We start from the raw sequence: 16,786 nt of genomic DNA, 5'->3' as shown, positions 1-16,786 counted from the left end.
TTATTTTTTGTCACGGTCCAAATTTCTTGTTTAAGGTATAGTCGAGGTCCAGACCCCTACCCAGGTCCCCTCCCCTCACCCCTGATTGCCACCAGCTCGCTGCCCGGAGCGCAGAGTGACCTTATTTCCCTAAACTGAAAACAGGATACAGGGGGCTGGCCTGAGCCACCTGGTGTTGCCGCTTCCTCCCCTCCCCCCAACGTTCCTCCGTGTCCCCAGCTGAGCCAAGTGGCAGAGATGGGGGCAGGTGGAAGGGGAATGGGTATGGGCTGGGATCTGGGCAGCAAAGCAAGGTGTGAATTTTGAGCTCGAAGCCAGGAGGTGAAGCTATTAGACTACGATCCAGCTAGCGGTGAAATGCCCCTTTGGAGGCTGGAATAACCGAGGGGCAGGAAGTGGGAGGGACCAAGGAGACTCCAGAGAGCAGACCCAGGGAGGGGTCGGGAGGCCAGGATGTGGCCGTAGTGGGTGACTGGAGGCAGACTGGGAAGGGAAAGAGGCTGGTTGGGGGGCGAGGGGGGCTGGAGAGGGCTCTGGGGACTGGCCCTGAAGGACGGGGTGGGGAGGAGATAAGGCTGGGGTGGGGGGCTCCGGGGAGTGCCCGGGGGTGGGGGTGGGGGTGTGCTGCACTTGGTGCCCCGGCACAAGCGGATGCTGCAGGATCCCTTCAGGCACTTACCAGCTGGGTGGCCAGGTAGGGCCCGAGGCCCATAAGTTGCAACTCCATGGCCCAGCTAACCCCGCCATCCCCAGGAAGAGCAGAGAAGGATTTGAATTGGGGCCCAGACAGTGCTGCCCTCTGCTTGGGCTGCAGAATGAGCGTGTTACACTCCATCGCTTCCTGATTGGAGGGGCAGGGCATAGTGGAAAGACATTAGGCTGCCCATGGGGGTGCAGACATCCCTTCCTAAATGTCTCCACTCAGCCCCACCCCTCCACACCTTCCCCCAGGCTCCATCCCTGCACTGCCAGTGGGGCTGAGGCTGCACAAGCAACCGCCCAGGGGAACACTCTGCCCTGCAGCCAAGGCCAGCCACCAGCCCCCTGCTGGGGGACTCTGCGCTGGGGAGTGGACACGGCTCCACGCGGTTCCAGCGTTGGCTCGGGTTCAGCCTGCGCAGTCCGCTGAAAAGCGTCTGGTGGACGGGATTTGGCCCACGGTCCACCTATTGACTACCCTGGGCCAAAAGCCTTGTCTGCACGAGAATTGTACTGGTGTAGTGAAATCTGCAGCCCTGTTGGGAAGATGCTTATTTTGGTTTAAGGATGCCATATCAATTTAGCTGAATGGATATAACTTTCCCATGTAGACAAAGCGGAAATCCCTATATGAGACTAGCCAAACAGTCTTGCATGTACATCTGAATGGTACCTGCATGTGTTTGGAGAGTCTTTTCACAAACTCCTATTTTCAGTACTTACTGTCCCCTTTATTTGCGCAATCCATCCAACGGGATTCTCTTAACCTCTGTTACAATTACGTTCTTTGACAGGCATGCCTAAGAAAACAAGATGAAGAAATATTTTTGTGGTCCAAGTCAATATCAGTAAAAGTGGCATGAGGACTTTATTGCATAGCCTGAAACTTGTGCGAAACTTGGCTAGGTTAGTTTTGAGCCTAGTAATGGAAACTAACGGAGTTTCACTGGAATCTTTTCTGGGTCATCAGATCCTCTGTGTCCTCTCTGCATAGGCCGATGTCTTCTGAGACTTCGGTTTGGTTTCAAACTTGTCTCATAACCAAAGGTTTGACTGACCGCATTGTTGGCCTGCTCAGGCCATGACTGGCTGAATCTGCCTGCAGCATTGCTTGAGTTGGGGCCTTGTTGAGACAGCTTGTGCCTCGTGGAGCTCTGTGTTCCCCAGTGTCAGAAACTGGGACCCAGCTTTGAACACATGAGCCATGCCTTTTGTTTCGGAAGGAGGCTGTCGGAGGCTGAAGGGAATCAGGGAGATTGGTGGTTCTGTTTTGCAGGTCAGAGGCCTGGAACACAGTCCAGACCGTTCATACCAGGTCTTAAAATATTGCTTTAGTCACCTGCCTGGGTGTTGATCTTAGTCTCCCAGCATGGGCCTAAAGCCCAAGTATTCCTACACAAAATGCATGGGGAGATCAGCAGCTGAGGCCAGGGCGCTCTCCCTCTCGCATGTGCCTTTCAGCCGCACCTGAACCTCCTCAGCCTTCATCTTCAGCACCCTCTCTGTCAGAGACCTCTCCTCCTCTTCCACGGCCCTCTCGCGCCGCTCCACGGCCCTCTCGCGCCGCTCCACGGCCCTTGCCCTGCGTTCCACAGCCTTCTCCCTCTTCTCCACTTCCCTCTCCCGCTGGCTGGCACGCAGAGCCAGCGCCCCCATCTGCTCCATGAGCTGAGCCCATTCCCCCTCTGCAACCGGCTGGTGCTGTACCACGGGCAAGTGCGCCACTGGGCATTGGTTGACCTGCCTGTGCCCACTCTTCTCCAGCTCCTCTCTGTGCATGCTCCGCAGGTGTTTCCACAGAGCGGTGGTCCCAACGTTGAGCCCTGGACCACGGCTGACCTGTCGGCCGCACAGCCTGCAGGCAGCATATTGGCTGGGGTGGTGACCAGTCCGGGGTGGGGCAATGTGGAAGTACTCCCACACCTCAGAAAATCTCACTCCTCTGCCATGGTGTGTGTGGGTGGGCACTGCACCTCTTCGTCCTCCTGCGTTACCAACCTCTTCCTCTATCCTCACAACCACCTCCTCCTCTTCCTGCTTCATCCCCTCTCGAGAAGTTCAGTACACAAAGAAGTCCAAAGTGCGACCAATGTGCTAAAACCCCTGCACCCCAAGTGTGAAACCTCTTAAACCTCAGAATGCCTCAAAGAAACAAATGCATCAAATGTGACCAGTTCACTCCAGGACCGTCTCTCCTCTCCTTATTCCTCCCATAGAGAGGGAGTGATTCCGTCTTTCTCTTACGTGACCGTTGTCTCCTGAGTAGCTGAGTTCCTGTTCAGTGCCACCCACTTGTCCCCTCTCCCCCTGTTGGATGAAACCCCTCTCACCCATAGGTGATGCAGCAAAGCTGAGCAAAAGTCACTTAGATGTGTCTCCAGTTTTGGATTTGAATGAAACTAAAGCTTGGAGGGTCCAAAACTGTGTGAACTGAAGTTGCTGCAATAACCAAATCTCTGCGGGCTAGAATGGCAGAGTCTTTTAAGCTTTTTTTCCTCCTCAAGAAATTCTCAGCACTTACCTAGTGCTTTTCATCCACGCCCTTCACAAATGTGAGCTAGTCCTCATGACACCCCAGTGAGGTAGGTCACGTGTCGATACTTAGCCAGTTTGCAAGGCCTCTGAGTGCTTTGGTAACACAGCTGGGGTTACAGGTTAGAAATTGCTGGCTCCCAGTCCTTTGCTTGCCAGGCCACACGACTCCCGCAAAGCATATTCCAAACCAGTGTGCAAAATCCTCCGCACTTTGGTTTCTTACACCGGTCTCGTATTCTGGAACCCAGGCTCTCTGTGCGATGGCTCCTGGCCCGGCGCAGTCTGCAGCAGTACAGTCACAAAGTGGGCAGGATGATTCCTCTTTCCTTTTAATAAAAGCAACCAAAGCCCACGTGTAACAGTTCATGATATAGCCATGGCTGCGTGTCTGTCTCTGCCCAGCTGGGGGCCCCCTCCCTAGTCCCTTGGGTTGCTGTAATCCGGAGCCCCAGGAGTTCTCAGTCAGCACCCGGTGCTCTGAGTCAGTCTGTACCTTTCCCTGGTAGCCAGTACCAGCCGAGGGTCTCTCCCATTATCTTTCCCACGGCACCTTTCTCTGCCCTACCAACCCCGGGCTGGGCCAGACCGCTTTGCTTCCCTTCCCGCTGCTCCAGCTTCTCATCAGCTGAGATACAAACTCCAGGCAGGCTGTACAGCCATGGAGGCACAGACCCCTCTCTGCAGGCTTGGGGAGGAGGAGGTGGAGCCAGGGGTTCCTCTTCTGGCACGCTCTTTGCCTTGGCGAAACTCAGCTTTCTGCAGGTGGGGCGTGGGGAGCCTTGGTGCCCAGATCCTTGAGGATTCGCTGGCCCCCAGGCTGGCTTCAGCCACTGTTTTCCCTCTCCTCTGCTGCTTCCTCCCCCAGTTACTTCTTAGTGTGTGATCAGACCAGGAAGTGCTGGCCGACTCCTATGTCAATCATTCTCTGCACTGGAGAAATTTTAAAGAGACAGGATCCCAGGAGATCTGAGGCATTGCTAGAAGCAGCTGCGAGTCCCAGGGACCAGATTCTTCTTTCACAGGATGGCTGCTCTAGCCCAGTGTTACGCCGTTCAGTGTGGCACGCGGAGCAGTGTAACCGGCATTTCCAGCTGTTCAGGCTGCACTGGAGACCAGCTAGCAGGGAGGATATTGGTGTGACTATGTATTTGGTGATGAAACAAATCTGGGACCTATTTTGGGTGGCTCCAGAAGAAGAGGGAGGGAGCTGGGTGGATTTTGATAGCTGGGCAGGGGGCATGTATATCTCGAAGGCGGGAACAGGGAGTGTGTGGCTGTTGGGTCCAGGGTTGTATGTCTTGCTTGGGTTCGGGGGTTGGGAATGCATATCAGTGAGGGAGAGGATGGTTTCTGAAGGTGCCTGTCTTAACTTCTCCCCTGACTGAGCTTTGCCCAGGTGCCATATTTGAAGTGTTCAGGACATTCTGGGCTTGATTTGCTGCCCACAAACTGATTCTTAGTGCAATGCCACACTGGGAATTAGGGGGCACAGTTGGGATATCCAGGGTCCGTAGTGCTTGAAAAGGGAGTGGCTAGCTGGGCCTGGAAAGGGCCCCGCTGTTCTAGCCGTGCAGTGTTTATAGTAGAGGAAGGGTGCTGCGGGAGGAGGCAGAATGCCAGGCCAGGAGGAGGTGGGGAGAGCAGGATGAGCACAGGGCAGACAGGCTGGGAGGGCACAGATTAATTAGAACCAGGTGGGAATCTAGGTTTCAGAACACTACATCCACCCCCACTAAATCTGGGATCTGGCCACTGGATGGGAGACACATTTGTGTCCGGGTGTGAGGCTTATGAAGTGCTTTGAAGATAGCAAGTATGAAAAAATCAGGACCGAGTGTGGGGGGTAATCCCCAAATATTGGGACTGTCCCTATAAAATCAGGACATCTGGTCACCCTGTTTGAAGATGACAAGTGCTGTGTTTGTGCTGAGTATTATTGCCTGTGTGGAACGGCTTTGCGGTGCGAAAGTCTCCATTCTTGCTAGCCCCTTACTGCTAACCTGGGTCGTATGGAAACTGGGAATGGGGCGGGATAAAAAGCTGTCCCAGCAGAGGCGGGGGAGGGATCTTGGAGAGCCTTTGGGGCTGTTCTCTTTATCCAAGTGTGGCGGCTGAAGGTCTAGCACAGGAAGGGAAGAACAGAGCACAATAATCTAAGTGGCAGATAAAATACCAAGAAGTGGCTTTTTACTTCCTGTGTCTAAGAAGGGGAAAGTTTCCATGCCTAGGTGTTAGAGGCAGCCTTGACCTTGCTGGAACCATGCAACAAGCCAGCTGAGCTAAGCATAAATCTGACCACAGCAGAAAGCAAACCCTGCCGGCCTTTCGCCCAGTCAGCCTGTATAGTCATCGTTGCAGCAAATGGAAGTGTCCTCCAGCCTGACACCAACTTCTCAATAGCCACCTTCTGCCCGCAGGTTACCCAGGAAGTCTTCAAATTCTGCTCATTAATTTGTATCAAATGTTCATCCCCAGTCCACTAATAATCTACAGGAAGGGTTCTGTGTGAATTCTCCTGAAAGCTGCTTACACCTGTGAATCCTTCCTGTTTTGTTCTTGCATTGCAAGCACTGGGAACAGATTGTACAATGCTCCTTATCAGGCACCTAGACATTGTACCTTCTGTTCCTGGCCTCTGCAGGACATCCTTAATGCCACTGACCTTGAGAAATGTTCTTCATCCCAAACACAAAGCTTACGGGCATCTTTAAACATGCCCAGGTGGTGATTCCTGGAGGGTTCAGGTGGCTCTAACCTGCTTTGCAGCTTTGATTTAAATACCCCCTTAAAATGGAAACTGACCTTCCGCATGTTCTACCCATGGCATGGCTACACAGATTGATACTGACTGTGCATCTGCAAACCATATGAAGTGTGTGTGTGGGTGGGGGGGGTGTCTCTTTTTACTCTGGAGAATCTGCTTTTGTTGCTAGCATCATGGGGCCTTGGTCTGTTACTAGGGTTCCTCGTCTCGTAATGATGGAAGCAGAACATCAAGTTTTTTCCTCTTCCTGAGAATAGAACTGGCTGCCCTTAGAACTATCCTTTGTTTTAAACCCCTCTGAAAACCGGCCTGTGTGCTCTGTATGTGGGTTGGCTCTAAGGTCTGGTTACTGTTCTCCTTTAGGTTGTGATAATATAGTCATCATCTGGAATGTGGGAACAGGTGAAGCCCTCATAAATCTGGATGACATGCATCTGGACATGATTTACAATGTGAGCTGGAATCGCAACGGCAGCCTGATTTGTACAGCTTCTAAAGACAAAAAAGTCCGAGTGATTGACCCTAGGAAACAAGAAATCGTTGCTGTGAGTATGCTAAAATCAGTGGAGTGTCAGTGCAACAGATGCTTAGCAAAAAAAAGCATGTAGACAAACTCAACGTTTGCGTTTTCTTTAACGGAGTGAGAGATTTGCAAAGCGGGTGAAATGTTACAGGAAGGGTAGCAGTGCTGAGGTACTCCACCTAATTTTATTGGCATTTATGCTTGAATATCAACATTTTGGGCCCAGTTTTTCAATCTGCACAAGGGTAATTTCACACGTAATTTTCAGGCACAATTATAGTAGCACAATAATGTGTGGAAAATTGGGTACCTGTAGATGCAGAGGGAGGGTTGGTGGCATAGCTGTCTATTTTCATGTGCTGTAGCTTGCTGAAACATCAGTTTGTTTTAATCTTGCTTTTAGTATATGTGATTCTGCATGGTAAGCGTAGCTGAAAGAAACCAACTGAACGGATGCCGCTTCTCTTGTACATTAGTAATTATTTTTTCACCTGGAGCTTTGGGCAAGGACCTGGTGGCTATATCCCATCTGGTCAGCTTCCTGGGGCAGTGGTTCCATGCAACTCGACAAATAGAATTTGGGTTAATTCATCATGAGTCCGGATTTCTGTTTAGTGCTGAATCTTGTTCTCTGAAAATCCATTTCAGGAGAAGGAGAGGGCCCACGAGGGAGCACGGCCTATAAGAGCAATATTCCTCTCCGATGGCAATGTCTTTACCACCGGCTTCAGCCGCATGAGTGAACGGCAGCTCGCCCTGTGGAATCCTGTATGTGCCCATCCAGCTTGTCCTTTGTTATAATGCTGTCATAAGTTACTGGCCAAGATAGCCTGCTAATTACTGCAACACTTTACGTTTTATTAGTGAGATTATATTCCCCTTCTTAGCTCTCTCATCCTGCCCCTACATGTCACAGCCGAGCACAGCGCCAATCTGTTTAGGCCCCAAATTGTATCTGTAAAGGAAATTTACTCTCGTATAACCTCCTTGGAGGAAGTCTACTGTGTCTTCCCAGGAACAGTGAAGACGTAACAGCAGCTAAATGTTCAAAGCTGCATTTATTATTGAACAGATCAGGAAAATATATGCAAAGGAGTGATGTCCTAGAACAAGCCAGCTGAGCCAAACGTAAATCTGACCAAAGCAAAAAGCAGATCCTGCAGGCCTTCCGAGAGGGCCAGTTCCATCCAAAATCTTTCATGTGCCAATGTAGTGTGGTACCTAACTGTGACGTGGTCTGTTTCCTCGACTGTGCAATAGACTTAGTACCATGATTGTGCGTCTAATCTCTTCCTTAACTTTGTGTGTGTTTGTGGGGGCCTGTTAAAAACAACTTTTGATGGAAGGTCCTCAGAAAACCAGTGTACTCTCAAACAATGACCGTATGTGCTACAACGTCAGGCGCTTCAGAGTAGTGAAATTACCGGTGGTCGTTCCCCTAAACAGTAGGAATCTCAAAGGATTTAGCTAATGAATTTACTGGAGGTTTCCGTTCTCTAATGATCTGATACAAATCTCATTTGCAGAAAAATATGGAAGAGCCAATAGCCCTGCACGAAATGGACACCAGCAATGGGGTGCTGCTTCCATTCTATGACCCAGACACCAATATCATTTATCTGTGTGGCAAGGTAAAGAGCAACTTCCAAGAGGAGTGAAGTGGTTGTAGCCGTTTGCTTGTGGTGCTGGTGACTGGGTGCTGCTGGTGAAGGGCGTTCCGTTCAGCTGGAGCGCACAAGGTCCTTCACTATGCGCAAAAGCGTTTCTTAAAAACCACGGGTTGGAAAGTTAAACAAAATGTTGCACTTCGGCGGTTGTCAAGGCTGCAGATGAACCTGCAAGGATCTGGGACTTGGAGTGATTATTCCAACTCCATAAGACTTTACGACAGTCCCATGGAGCCTAAAATATGATTGCGGGATGCTCACCTAGCCTTGTTTTTATTTTGGCAGGGTTTACTTAGGCCAAACAAAGCTGTATGGGAAGAATACAAGTTAAACTTGCCTTACAGCCAGACTCACCCCTTTGGATGGTGACCCAAGTGACCCCTGGCATTAATATAGGATGAAGGCACCCACAGGTGGTACCTTCACTGCCCTTTCAGACACCTGAATGTGTACAGAGCCAACTTTGTTTTATGGGTCAGTTACTGGAGTTGTGCATGTTGCTTCTGAAAGTGATTTACTGTTGGTGTTACGTGCTCTAACGTGCCCACTGCTGCTCCAGGTTTCCTGCAAACACGCAGCTTAAAGATAAGCAAGGTAAACGAGCAGTTACCGAGAAGGATCCATACAAGCAGATGGAAGAACATTTTCATAATAAGCAGCTAACAAGAGAGACTCATTTTCCATTCTTACTACCTCTTCTGCTGCTTTAGAGAGACAGCTAGAATCCCCTGGAACTCATGAGGAGTAATTGTTTTCTAGCTCTCCTGTCCGATATCTCCAGACCACCGACCCATTTTTATTAATCTGTACTTTCAGCCAGACTCAAACATGTGCCAGATGCTTCCTTGTCAATGCTGCATGTTATAAATGGCATGCTTTTGCACATCCTTTTCAATGAAATACTTGTTACAAGATGACGACTCCATATTATATAGTTAAATACATGGCACTTTCAAAGTGCTGTGCAAACAATCATCCCCTTCTACATGCTTGCAGGGAAGGCAAGAGTTATTCCCAGTCTGCTGATGAGGAAACGGAGGCAGGGAGGTTAATTCTTACTTGCCCAAAGCTACAGAGGGTGGTAGAGATGGAACTGGACCATGGAAGTTCCTGGTGTCCAGTCCTGTGCTGAGATTATGACACCACTTAGATTTCTAAATCCAGACCGTATCCCTCACTTGTGAGAGCCTGTTGAGATAATGAACCGTGATTACACTGGACATCTGTTTTATGATCGCCATGCTAATAGGTCTATCTGAATGCAGCAGCAGACTGATAGTGATTGAGCTGGCTGAGATGAGGCCATTAGCCTGATGATCAGTGAAAGTTTCACCTGGAGAAAATTAACTATAAAATGTACATTACTCTTGGGGCAATTGTTTCTGATGCTTCTCTCCTTTTTATGTGATGCTTTTTGAAGGTCAGATTGTTATGAGATATTCCCTTTGCCTCCCATGTAATGGAAACGTCACTGGTCCCTGCAGTTAACCCCTCCATTGTGGCTGCCCGCATCTCCAGCACTGCCTCATTCACGTCCGCTTTGGGCTGCTGATGTTCCAGGGCAGCACTGTGTTCCTAGTATTGCCATTGTGTCTGACGGCTGCATAGAGGCAGCCAGTGGGCTGGAGGCTGCTTGTGCATTGGCATGATGCATTTCTTCTCTCTTCAGGGAGGGGGATCGATAGCAGACTTCAGCCTGCTTTTTGTGTAAAGGACATGGTGCCTCATTAGGAAGGGAGCCCCCTCCCCACATGCTAAGCACAGTATCCCATAGCCAAGAGGGGATCCCAGGGCCATGGAGTCGTCACAGTCCCTTTTATTCGCCTTCGTTTTTGTTCCCTGTAGGGTGACAGCAGCATTCGCTACTTTGAGATCACCGATGAATCCCCGTATGTCCACTACCTCAACACCTTCAGCAGCAAAGAACCGCAGAGAGGGATGGGGTTCATGCCAAAGAGGGGCCTGGATGTGAACAAGTGTGAAATAGCCAGGTAACTAGAAATGCTGAGTGGCTGGCATGTGGATGTGAGCAACGCAGCTAATTTGAATTCCTGCTTTTGGTACATGTCCTGGGCCGCGCTGGCCAGGTTCATATAGTACAAAGCAAAACAACCTCACAGAAGCAAGAGGTGCATTTGGTACAAGAACTGATAGAGTTGAGAGCACTTAAAAGCTCAATTTGATGTGTGGTCTGACATAGTGGCACAAATAATGACTGACTTAGAGACCCCTCATTTGAGAGCAAGCGAGAGAGGAGTTCCATGTTCCAGCAGGATTTCTGTAGTACCCTTCGCTCCCAGTGACAAGTACTAATACGTCTGCTAGGGATAATACGATCTGAACTGAAAATGGATCAGTGTTTCGGCTGAGACCGTAACAGACTGATGAACAGTATCTGACACAGCAAGCTGCTGGAATCAGCCTTGCTAAAACCAAGTGTGTTCCATCTAGGCAGTTCTGATCTATATTGGGTCGGACATAAGCCTGGTTTACTACAGGGTTTAATATTAAGAGGATATCTCTTTGATGGTCTAGCATTAATCTCCTTCCAGGCTGCACAATGCTGCTTCATAAACTTAGATAGAAACAATTTCGGACTCTTGGAGAACAGTACAGCAGCACTGTCTTAACCAAAGATTGCTGACATGACTGAAAACTGCCAGCGAAAGCCAGGCCAGGTAAACATCCCACGACAAGGAAGAGGCACCCACTGTAAAGGTTTAATTGGTGATGGTCTTCTAGCTCAAAATACTGAGTAGAGGTGGAAGATGGGGGTGGAGATAGGCAGTGTGTAATGCAGCAGCCTGGTGACCAAAGATACAGTGCGTGTAGACGATATCTGTATAGTGCTCATCGCCATAGTCTCGGCAGCACTCTGTGACATGCTGAGAGATCGTCAGGCCAGACTGAAGACTGCCTAAAGAATCTTGTTTCCATGTGCTGTTCTCTTCACACAGGCTGCCCTTCAGTCCACCCAGTCATTAAAGGTATAGAAGCATTGGCGCACAAAGCTGGGTAGTTTTCACCAGCCCTTAGAAAAGCCCCTTCAACTGCTGGGTGTAATGGAGGGGGGGGGAGAAATTACCCAGCTGAAACCTCTTAATCATTCTCACTTGTCCACTAGTATCCATTTGGGTGAACAGAGGAAAGAAGCCCAGCTTTCATGTGCCACTGGCATTTGCTCCCACTAAGTTGTGCTTTTTCTTTTTGAAAGGTTCTTCAAACTTCACGAGCGGAAGTGCGAGCCCATTATCATGACTGTCCCCCGAAAGGTGAGGTGCTCCCTGCAGTTACGTGGTGGAAGTTATATAGCGCCTTCCAGCCCAAAGCATGTTACTAATCAATTCCTTCTGACTTCTAGTCTGACCTTTTCCAAGATGACCTGTATCCCGATACGGCTGGCCCAGAAGCAGCTCTGGAAGCTGAAGAGTGGTTTGAGGGGAAGAATGCTGATCCCATTCTCATTTCTTTGAAACATGGGTACATTCCAGGCAAGAACAGGGATCTCAAGGTGGTCAAAAAGAACATATTGGACAACAAGCCTGCAGCAAACAAGAAAAGCGATCTCATTAACACCCCAAAGAAAGCAGCAGACACCTCAAATATTGTGAGTAACATCTCACAGGCCATCAGGGAGTGGCACTGGAGTCTCAGGCAGGGCTGCTCTACCCTCTGACTCAGTAAAAAACCAAATGCCCTCGTTACACTGGGCCCATCCCTGTAGTAACAGCTTAGCTAGTTAGCATGGACGTAGAGCCCAGGTGCTACTAGGGTATGTGGTTTCCTGGACAAGAGGTAAGTCTAAGATCACTTGTAGCTATTGAAGTGCCCTGTGAACCTTCTGCACAAATGTGTGCTAGGCCTGGTGATCTGGTCACACACGTACGTGGGGGATTTACATTCCCTCAGCCCAGAGCTGCAATGGGAGGAATGGTTTTGTGCTGTTAGGCACTGGAACTGTTTGAAATGGCTTGTGACACTAAAAGTCCTGTTCCCACACTGGGAACTCGTTCCAGGGGTGGCGGCCACAGCAATCTGCCTTTCGTATGTAATTCAAAGAAAGCAGCTGGTTAACCGAGGAACTTTGGATCCTAATTCATGAGCCCATCATTTGTCTAAAACCAAACACAGCAAATCAGACTGGATAACCCTGGCAGAGTGGACTGCTGAGAAGGAGGGTGTGAAATGCCCTGTGCTCTGGTGATACTGGCTGACAGGCGCTCTAATAGCGTTGGTTATAAGAGCAGATTCAGTGTATTGGGCCATTGAACTGATGGCTATTAATAAAGGAGAACATAAACTCCATTAAAAAGCAAACCATGGCCCAGTGTACCCTTTACATTCGCATTAACTCCATTAGAAATGCTGCTGTGCCATTAGCATGTTACCCTGTGTCAGAAGCTTCATGGTAGCACTCAAGAGCACATGATTCCCAGCCATCTCAGTTGGTTTATCTGTAAGAATCTCCCTTTGAAATCCCTTTGTGTTGGAACACGTTTGCTTTGGAAACCTCAAACTTGAATATGCAGAATTGCTCCTTCCAGGCCAATTTTTAATGAATCCTGGTTTTGTTTTTTGTTTGGTTCCAGCAAAACGAAGCCAAATTGGATGAGATTTTGAAAGAGCTTAAATCTATAAAAGACACAATCTCCAATCAAGATGAGCGCATTTCCAAGTTAGAACAGCAGATGGCGAAGATGACCGTTTGAGAGCAAAGGGAGCAGAACTTTAAGCTGGAGCAGGGCTGGGCAGGCACTGCACTCAAGAAGACATTCCATTTCAGAAGTTCGTCAAGCAGCAGCGTGCAGCATTCCAATAAGAACTTTTTATTCTCCTAAATTAACTTCAGCGAAAGCCGATGATTAAAAGCCAAGCTTTTTAGTGAAAGATTTTTCTGATGTTTTAATGTGTTACATGACTTGGTCAAAATTAAGTCAATAGCCTAAGTGCTACTTTTACAATTTGTTTCCAGATGTTATGAATTTTTGAAAACAAACTATTCTGACTTTGTGTTGTGCCCAAGTCTCCATAGGGACCAACACCACATTGTTCTTAACCATTTTTTTTTTTAAAAGTTGCCACACACAAAAAAGTAGCCTTTTATTTTTCCTATTTGGCATTTTGCAGTATTTGTTTTTTAAATCTAAAGGAACAGCACTGTGTGAGTGTGTAGAGGTTGGGGTGTGGCTGTGCATGTGTGTGTTTATACTGTGTGGAGAACAAAATGAGGCTATTTTGTATAAATCTTCATCTTTGAACAATCTGATCCGTTCCATTTGCAGTGTGGACAAAGCAGTTTATAGAGACCCTCCCATAAACCCATGTGAGTTGACTTTACTGCCTTTTTAACAGTGTCCCAGTCACCATCAGCACCTCGCTAAAAAACTTGGTTGTGAGTGAAGTGACTCATGTCACCACATAACTCTCTTCCCCTTCTACATTCGAGAGGCTGAACCCTTGTCCTGGAGTCATGCTGTCCTCATTCCAACACCCTGTGCTTTGGATTATTCTAACATTGTCAGAATGGGCATTTTGTTTTTTAAAGGCCAAATATTTTTACACCGCAGACATGTATTCTGTTTATCAGCTAACATAAGGTGTAAGGGTGCGCAGCGAGATAGCGAAGATGAATGCCCAGAATTCTGATTTGCAAGCAAGCAGGACATGAGCATGTAGCCAAGTTTTCCATTATGTCTATTCCAGTCCTTTGCCTAGCTGTACATTTTTGTGTCTGTATTAAATGCTGCAAGACCAGGCTCCTTTGCTTTGCAAAGAAGCTCTTAAATTTGTGAGCTTAAACTATTTCTGCCCCCATTTTTGATTCTGAGAAGTTCCAGCCCAAGTATGGCTTTCAAAGCAGCATTAGAAGCAGGTGGGTAACTTTACAATGACAGGTCTCCAGAAATAAAACCCCTCCAATACCTATCCTCCCTCTCTCTCTCACTCCTGGTAACCCCACCAGCTATAATAAAATCCCATCCCAGGGAACACAAGATTTCCTGAAATATAAGTAACCTTTATCTCCAGTCCCATTGCAGTCCTAGCTTTTCTGCCCTGGTCTCAGAAACCTTTGAGATCCCCAGGTGAAAGACTTCGTGTAGGTGCATGTTAATCCAAAGCCAACATGCTGACTTGGGTGTGGGGCTCCGAGTGTCCAGTGACTGCCTAAGCCCAGTGAACGTCTGCTTACCATGAGGGTCTGCGTTATGAGAGGGAGCAGCGTTTGGTGACAAACGCAGCTTCCCAGGTGGGCCCTGATCAGGCTTGCAAAGGATTTACCTGCAGGGGTGAGCAGCTTCAGCACCTGTTGGGGCAAAGGGTGCTAGACCTCTGGTAGTCTGCACAGTTTGCTGTGATGCGTGTCAACCTTCGTTTGAGCCATACCCAGGCCAGTATAACCTGCCTTGGCACCAGGGGAGGGGCTGATCAAACACAAGTGCAGTTAAAACCTGTCTGGGGGCCAGAGCAGTGAACCAGCTGATAAGCCTAAAATACCCTTTTCCACCTGAGGTTTGATCCTTGAATCACCTCACTGCAGCTTAATATATATATATGCATATGCCCGTCAGACACACACGCACACGAGGGCTGCTTTCCCAATTAATGAGGGAAGTGCCAGACAAGAGGCTGCCTTTGCATGGGACAGGTTCACATTCCTTCATCTGGGCAAAAGAGTGAGTGCTGAATTTCTCTTCAAGTAGTTTAGCTAGAATTTCTTAAGTTCTCCATTTTCTTGTATTTGCATGTTCAACACTTACGATGAAGGAGTCTCTTGTTCTGGAAGACGTGAGTGTTCCTGACCTAAGGTGAAGTCGTACCATTGGGACAGTTAAGTGAACTTTTAGCAGGTGAAGCATAAGAAATTGATGAGAGGACAGAGAACATGTAGTGTCACGAGGTGAAAGCTTCATAAAGCCAGCTCTGGGTTATTTAAGGCAGCGAGCCAATGTTCTTGGCATTGTGCGTTGAAAATGGAGTTTGCAGCCTAGACAATTCTGGGGTATTTGAATGTTTGGTGTTTTTTGTACTGCGATCAATGGCTGGTGGGGTGGGGTGGATTTTGGCAAACAAAATCCCCTGGGTAGCGATCTCCTTGTTAATTTGTATGTGTGGCGTCAAGTCTGTGTGCTGGGGGTCTTTGTATTTCTAACCCGAGGGAATGAAGTTCCTGAAATGCCAGATTTAACTGCCCAACCAACCCTGGTGTAAGGTAGCGTGATGGTTTGAAGAGAAGGGGGCGGGGGGGAAAGTCCTCCGTGGTTTTTTAGTTTGTAGCTTGTATTTTATTTAAATGAACGGATGATGCCTAGCCAGGCTCAAACGGAGTCAGTGCCTAAAGCTTTTTTTAGCCGTGCTATCCCAGAAGAGAACCAGCAAAGTATGTGAGAGATGCGCTCTTATAGAGCAGCCATAGTACCCTGTCCAAATATTTGCTTCCATTTTCAAAGATAAAATCATTGATTACAAGTTCCAGTGTCTGTTGTTTTTCTTTGACACCTTGTTCCTGTGGCATTCTGCGCTGCTCAATTACATTTGAATGCGTGTCAGCAACCTGAGCTTGTAGGGAGCAGCCAGTGTTTTATTTCTGGCTGGGGTTAGGATTTTTGTAAACTAGCGGAGGACGCAATAGTCTAGATGCACAATAGACAGGGTGAAACTTTCACAAATGTGCCTGAGTCCCGTCTTCAAAAGTGACCTAGGCACTGAATCTGAGCCCTGCTGACTTGCAATGGGACTTAGGCACATTTGAAAATTTTACCCGCAGCCATTTATGAGAGAATCTTGGTCCTTCTTTTAGTTTGATGCTCTTGGAAAGAAGCCCAGAACTCACAAACTGCTTTTGTATTTTCATGTATTTCAAACATTCCCTTTTTCCAAGCAGGCCACGAAGGCCTTTCATTTCCAGTCAACTTCCAGCTGTGCAGAACTGACGCTTCTCGAAAGGAGCTTTGCCCTCCAATATCTGTGGGTAGGTGGCTGAGGAGTGGGTATTGGAGCCTGGAGCTGTTCACCTCCGGCTTGCTCATTTGAATCCAAGCCACATCAGCAGCGACTGAAAATTGTACCCGTCCCACGGCTGCTTAGAGGCTTTTGTGAAATGGCTTGTTTCTCAATCCAGTTCCTAGCAGCAAATAAGTGTGTGCACCACACATCCTGCCACGCCAGGATGGCATACAGCCCATGCAGACTCCCTTGGCTCTCCAGAGTACGGAGTAGACACGATGGTAGAGCCCAATAGGGATTCTTACCCTATGCCCCTTGTGTAGGCAGAGCATCATGTTCTCGGGGGCTGCCACTACCCCAGCACCTTTCAGATACTTGATCAAAGGAAAGTTCAAATCGCTGTGGCATTCCTTGCTGGGAGTTACTCTGGGGATGCGAAGAGACACGCAATGTCTTCCCCCTGGAGTCTGTCTTCCTTCAGTTTTTGTGCCTGACTTGGCTTAGCGCCTGTCTGCCTGCAGACTGCAGTTTGGTGGCCAGGGCAGACCGTCTGCAGAGCCTGGCCACTCCGCTGTGTGATTTACTGCAGGGGCCATCTTCACAATCTGCAGCTGTTGAGAAGCTGCCCAGCCTGGAGGATTTGGGAGCAAGAGG

The 16,786-nt window shown here is 48.6% G+C and overlaps 2 protein-coding genes across 3 annotated transcripts in view; one reads left to right on the top strand and one right to left on the bottom strand.

Moving 5' to 3' along the window:
• CORO1C (coronin 1C) overlaps positions 1–15,655 on the top strand; it is an 87,579-nt gene extending 71,924 nt beyond the window's left edge. For both annotated transcript variants that reach the window (XM_084648906.1, XM_084648907.1), the window contains exons 5-11: positions 6,362–6,543; positions 7,170–7,289; positions 8,048–8,152; positions 10,034–10,179; positions 11,403–11,460; positions 11,550–11,795; positions 12,778–15,655. In XM_084648906.1, the coding sequence (XP_084505032.1) occupies positions 6,362–6,543; positions 7,170–7,289; positions 8,048–8,152; positions 10,034–10,179; positions 11,403–11,460; positions 11,550–11,795; positions 12,778–12,897 (977 nt within the window). In that variant the 3' untranslated portion in view covers positions 12,898–15,655. The remainder of the gene's footprint in view (positions 1–6,361; positions 6,544–7,169; positions 7,290–8,047; positions 8,153–10,033; positions 10,180–11,402; positions 11,461–11,549; positions 11,796–12,777) is intronic.
• On the bottom strand, positions 595–4,131 carry ZBED2 (zinc finger BED-type containing 2). The gene has a single exon (XM_084648913.1). The coding sequence runs from the start codon at positions 2,740–2,742 to the stop codon at positions 2,092–2,094; it is 651 nt and encodes a 216-aa protein (XP_084505039.1). The 5' UTR covers positions 2,743–4,131; the 3' UTR covers positions 595–2,091.
• Positions 15,656–16,786: the final 1,131 nt, after the last annotated feature.

Source organism: Lepidochelys olivacea (assembly GCF_965140295.1).
Source record: "Lepidochelys olivacea isolate rLepOli2 genome assembly, chromosome: 15".
Taxonomy (NCBI): Eukaryota; Metazoa; Chordata; order Testudines; family Cheloniidae; genus Lepidochelys; species Lepidochelys olivacea.
This window is presented reverse-complemented; position numbering and strand designations above follow the sequence as displayed.

Excerpts from the sequence above, each read along its gene's own strand:
- ZBED2 (XM_084648913.1), bottom strand. The coding sequence starts at position 2,742 with ATGAAGCAGGAAGAGGAGGAGGTGGTTGTGAGGATAGAGGAAGAGGTT.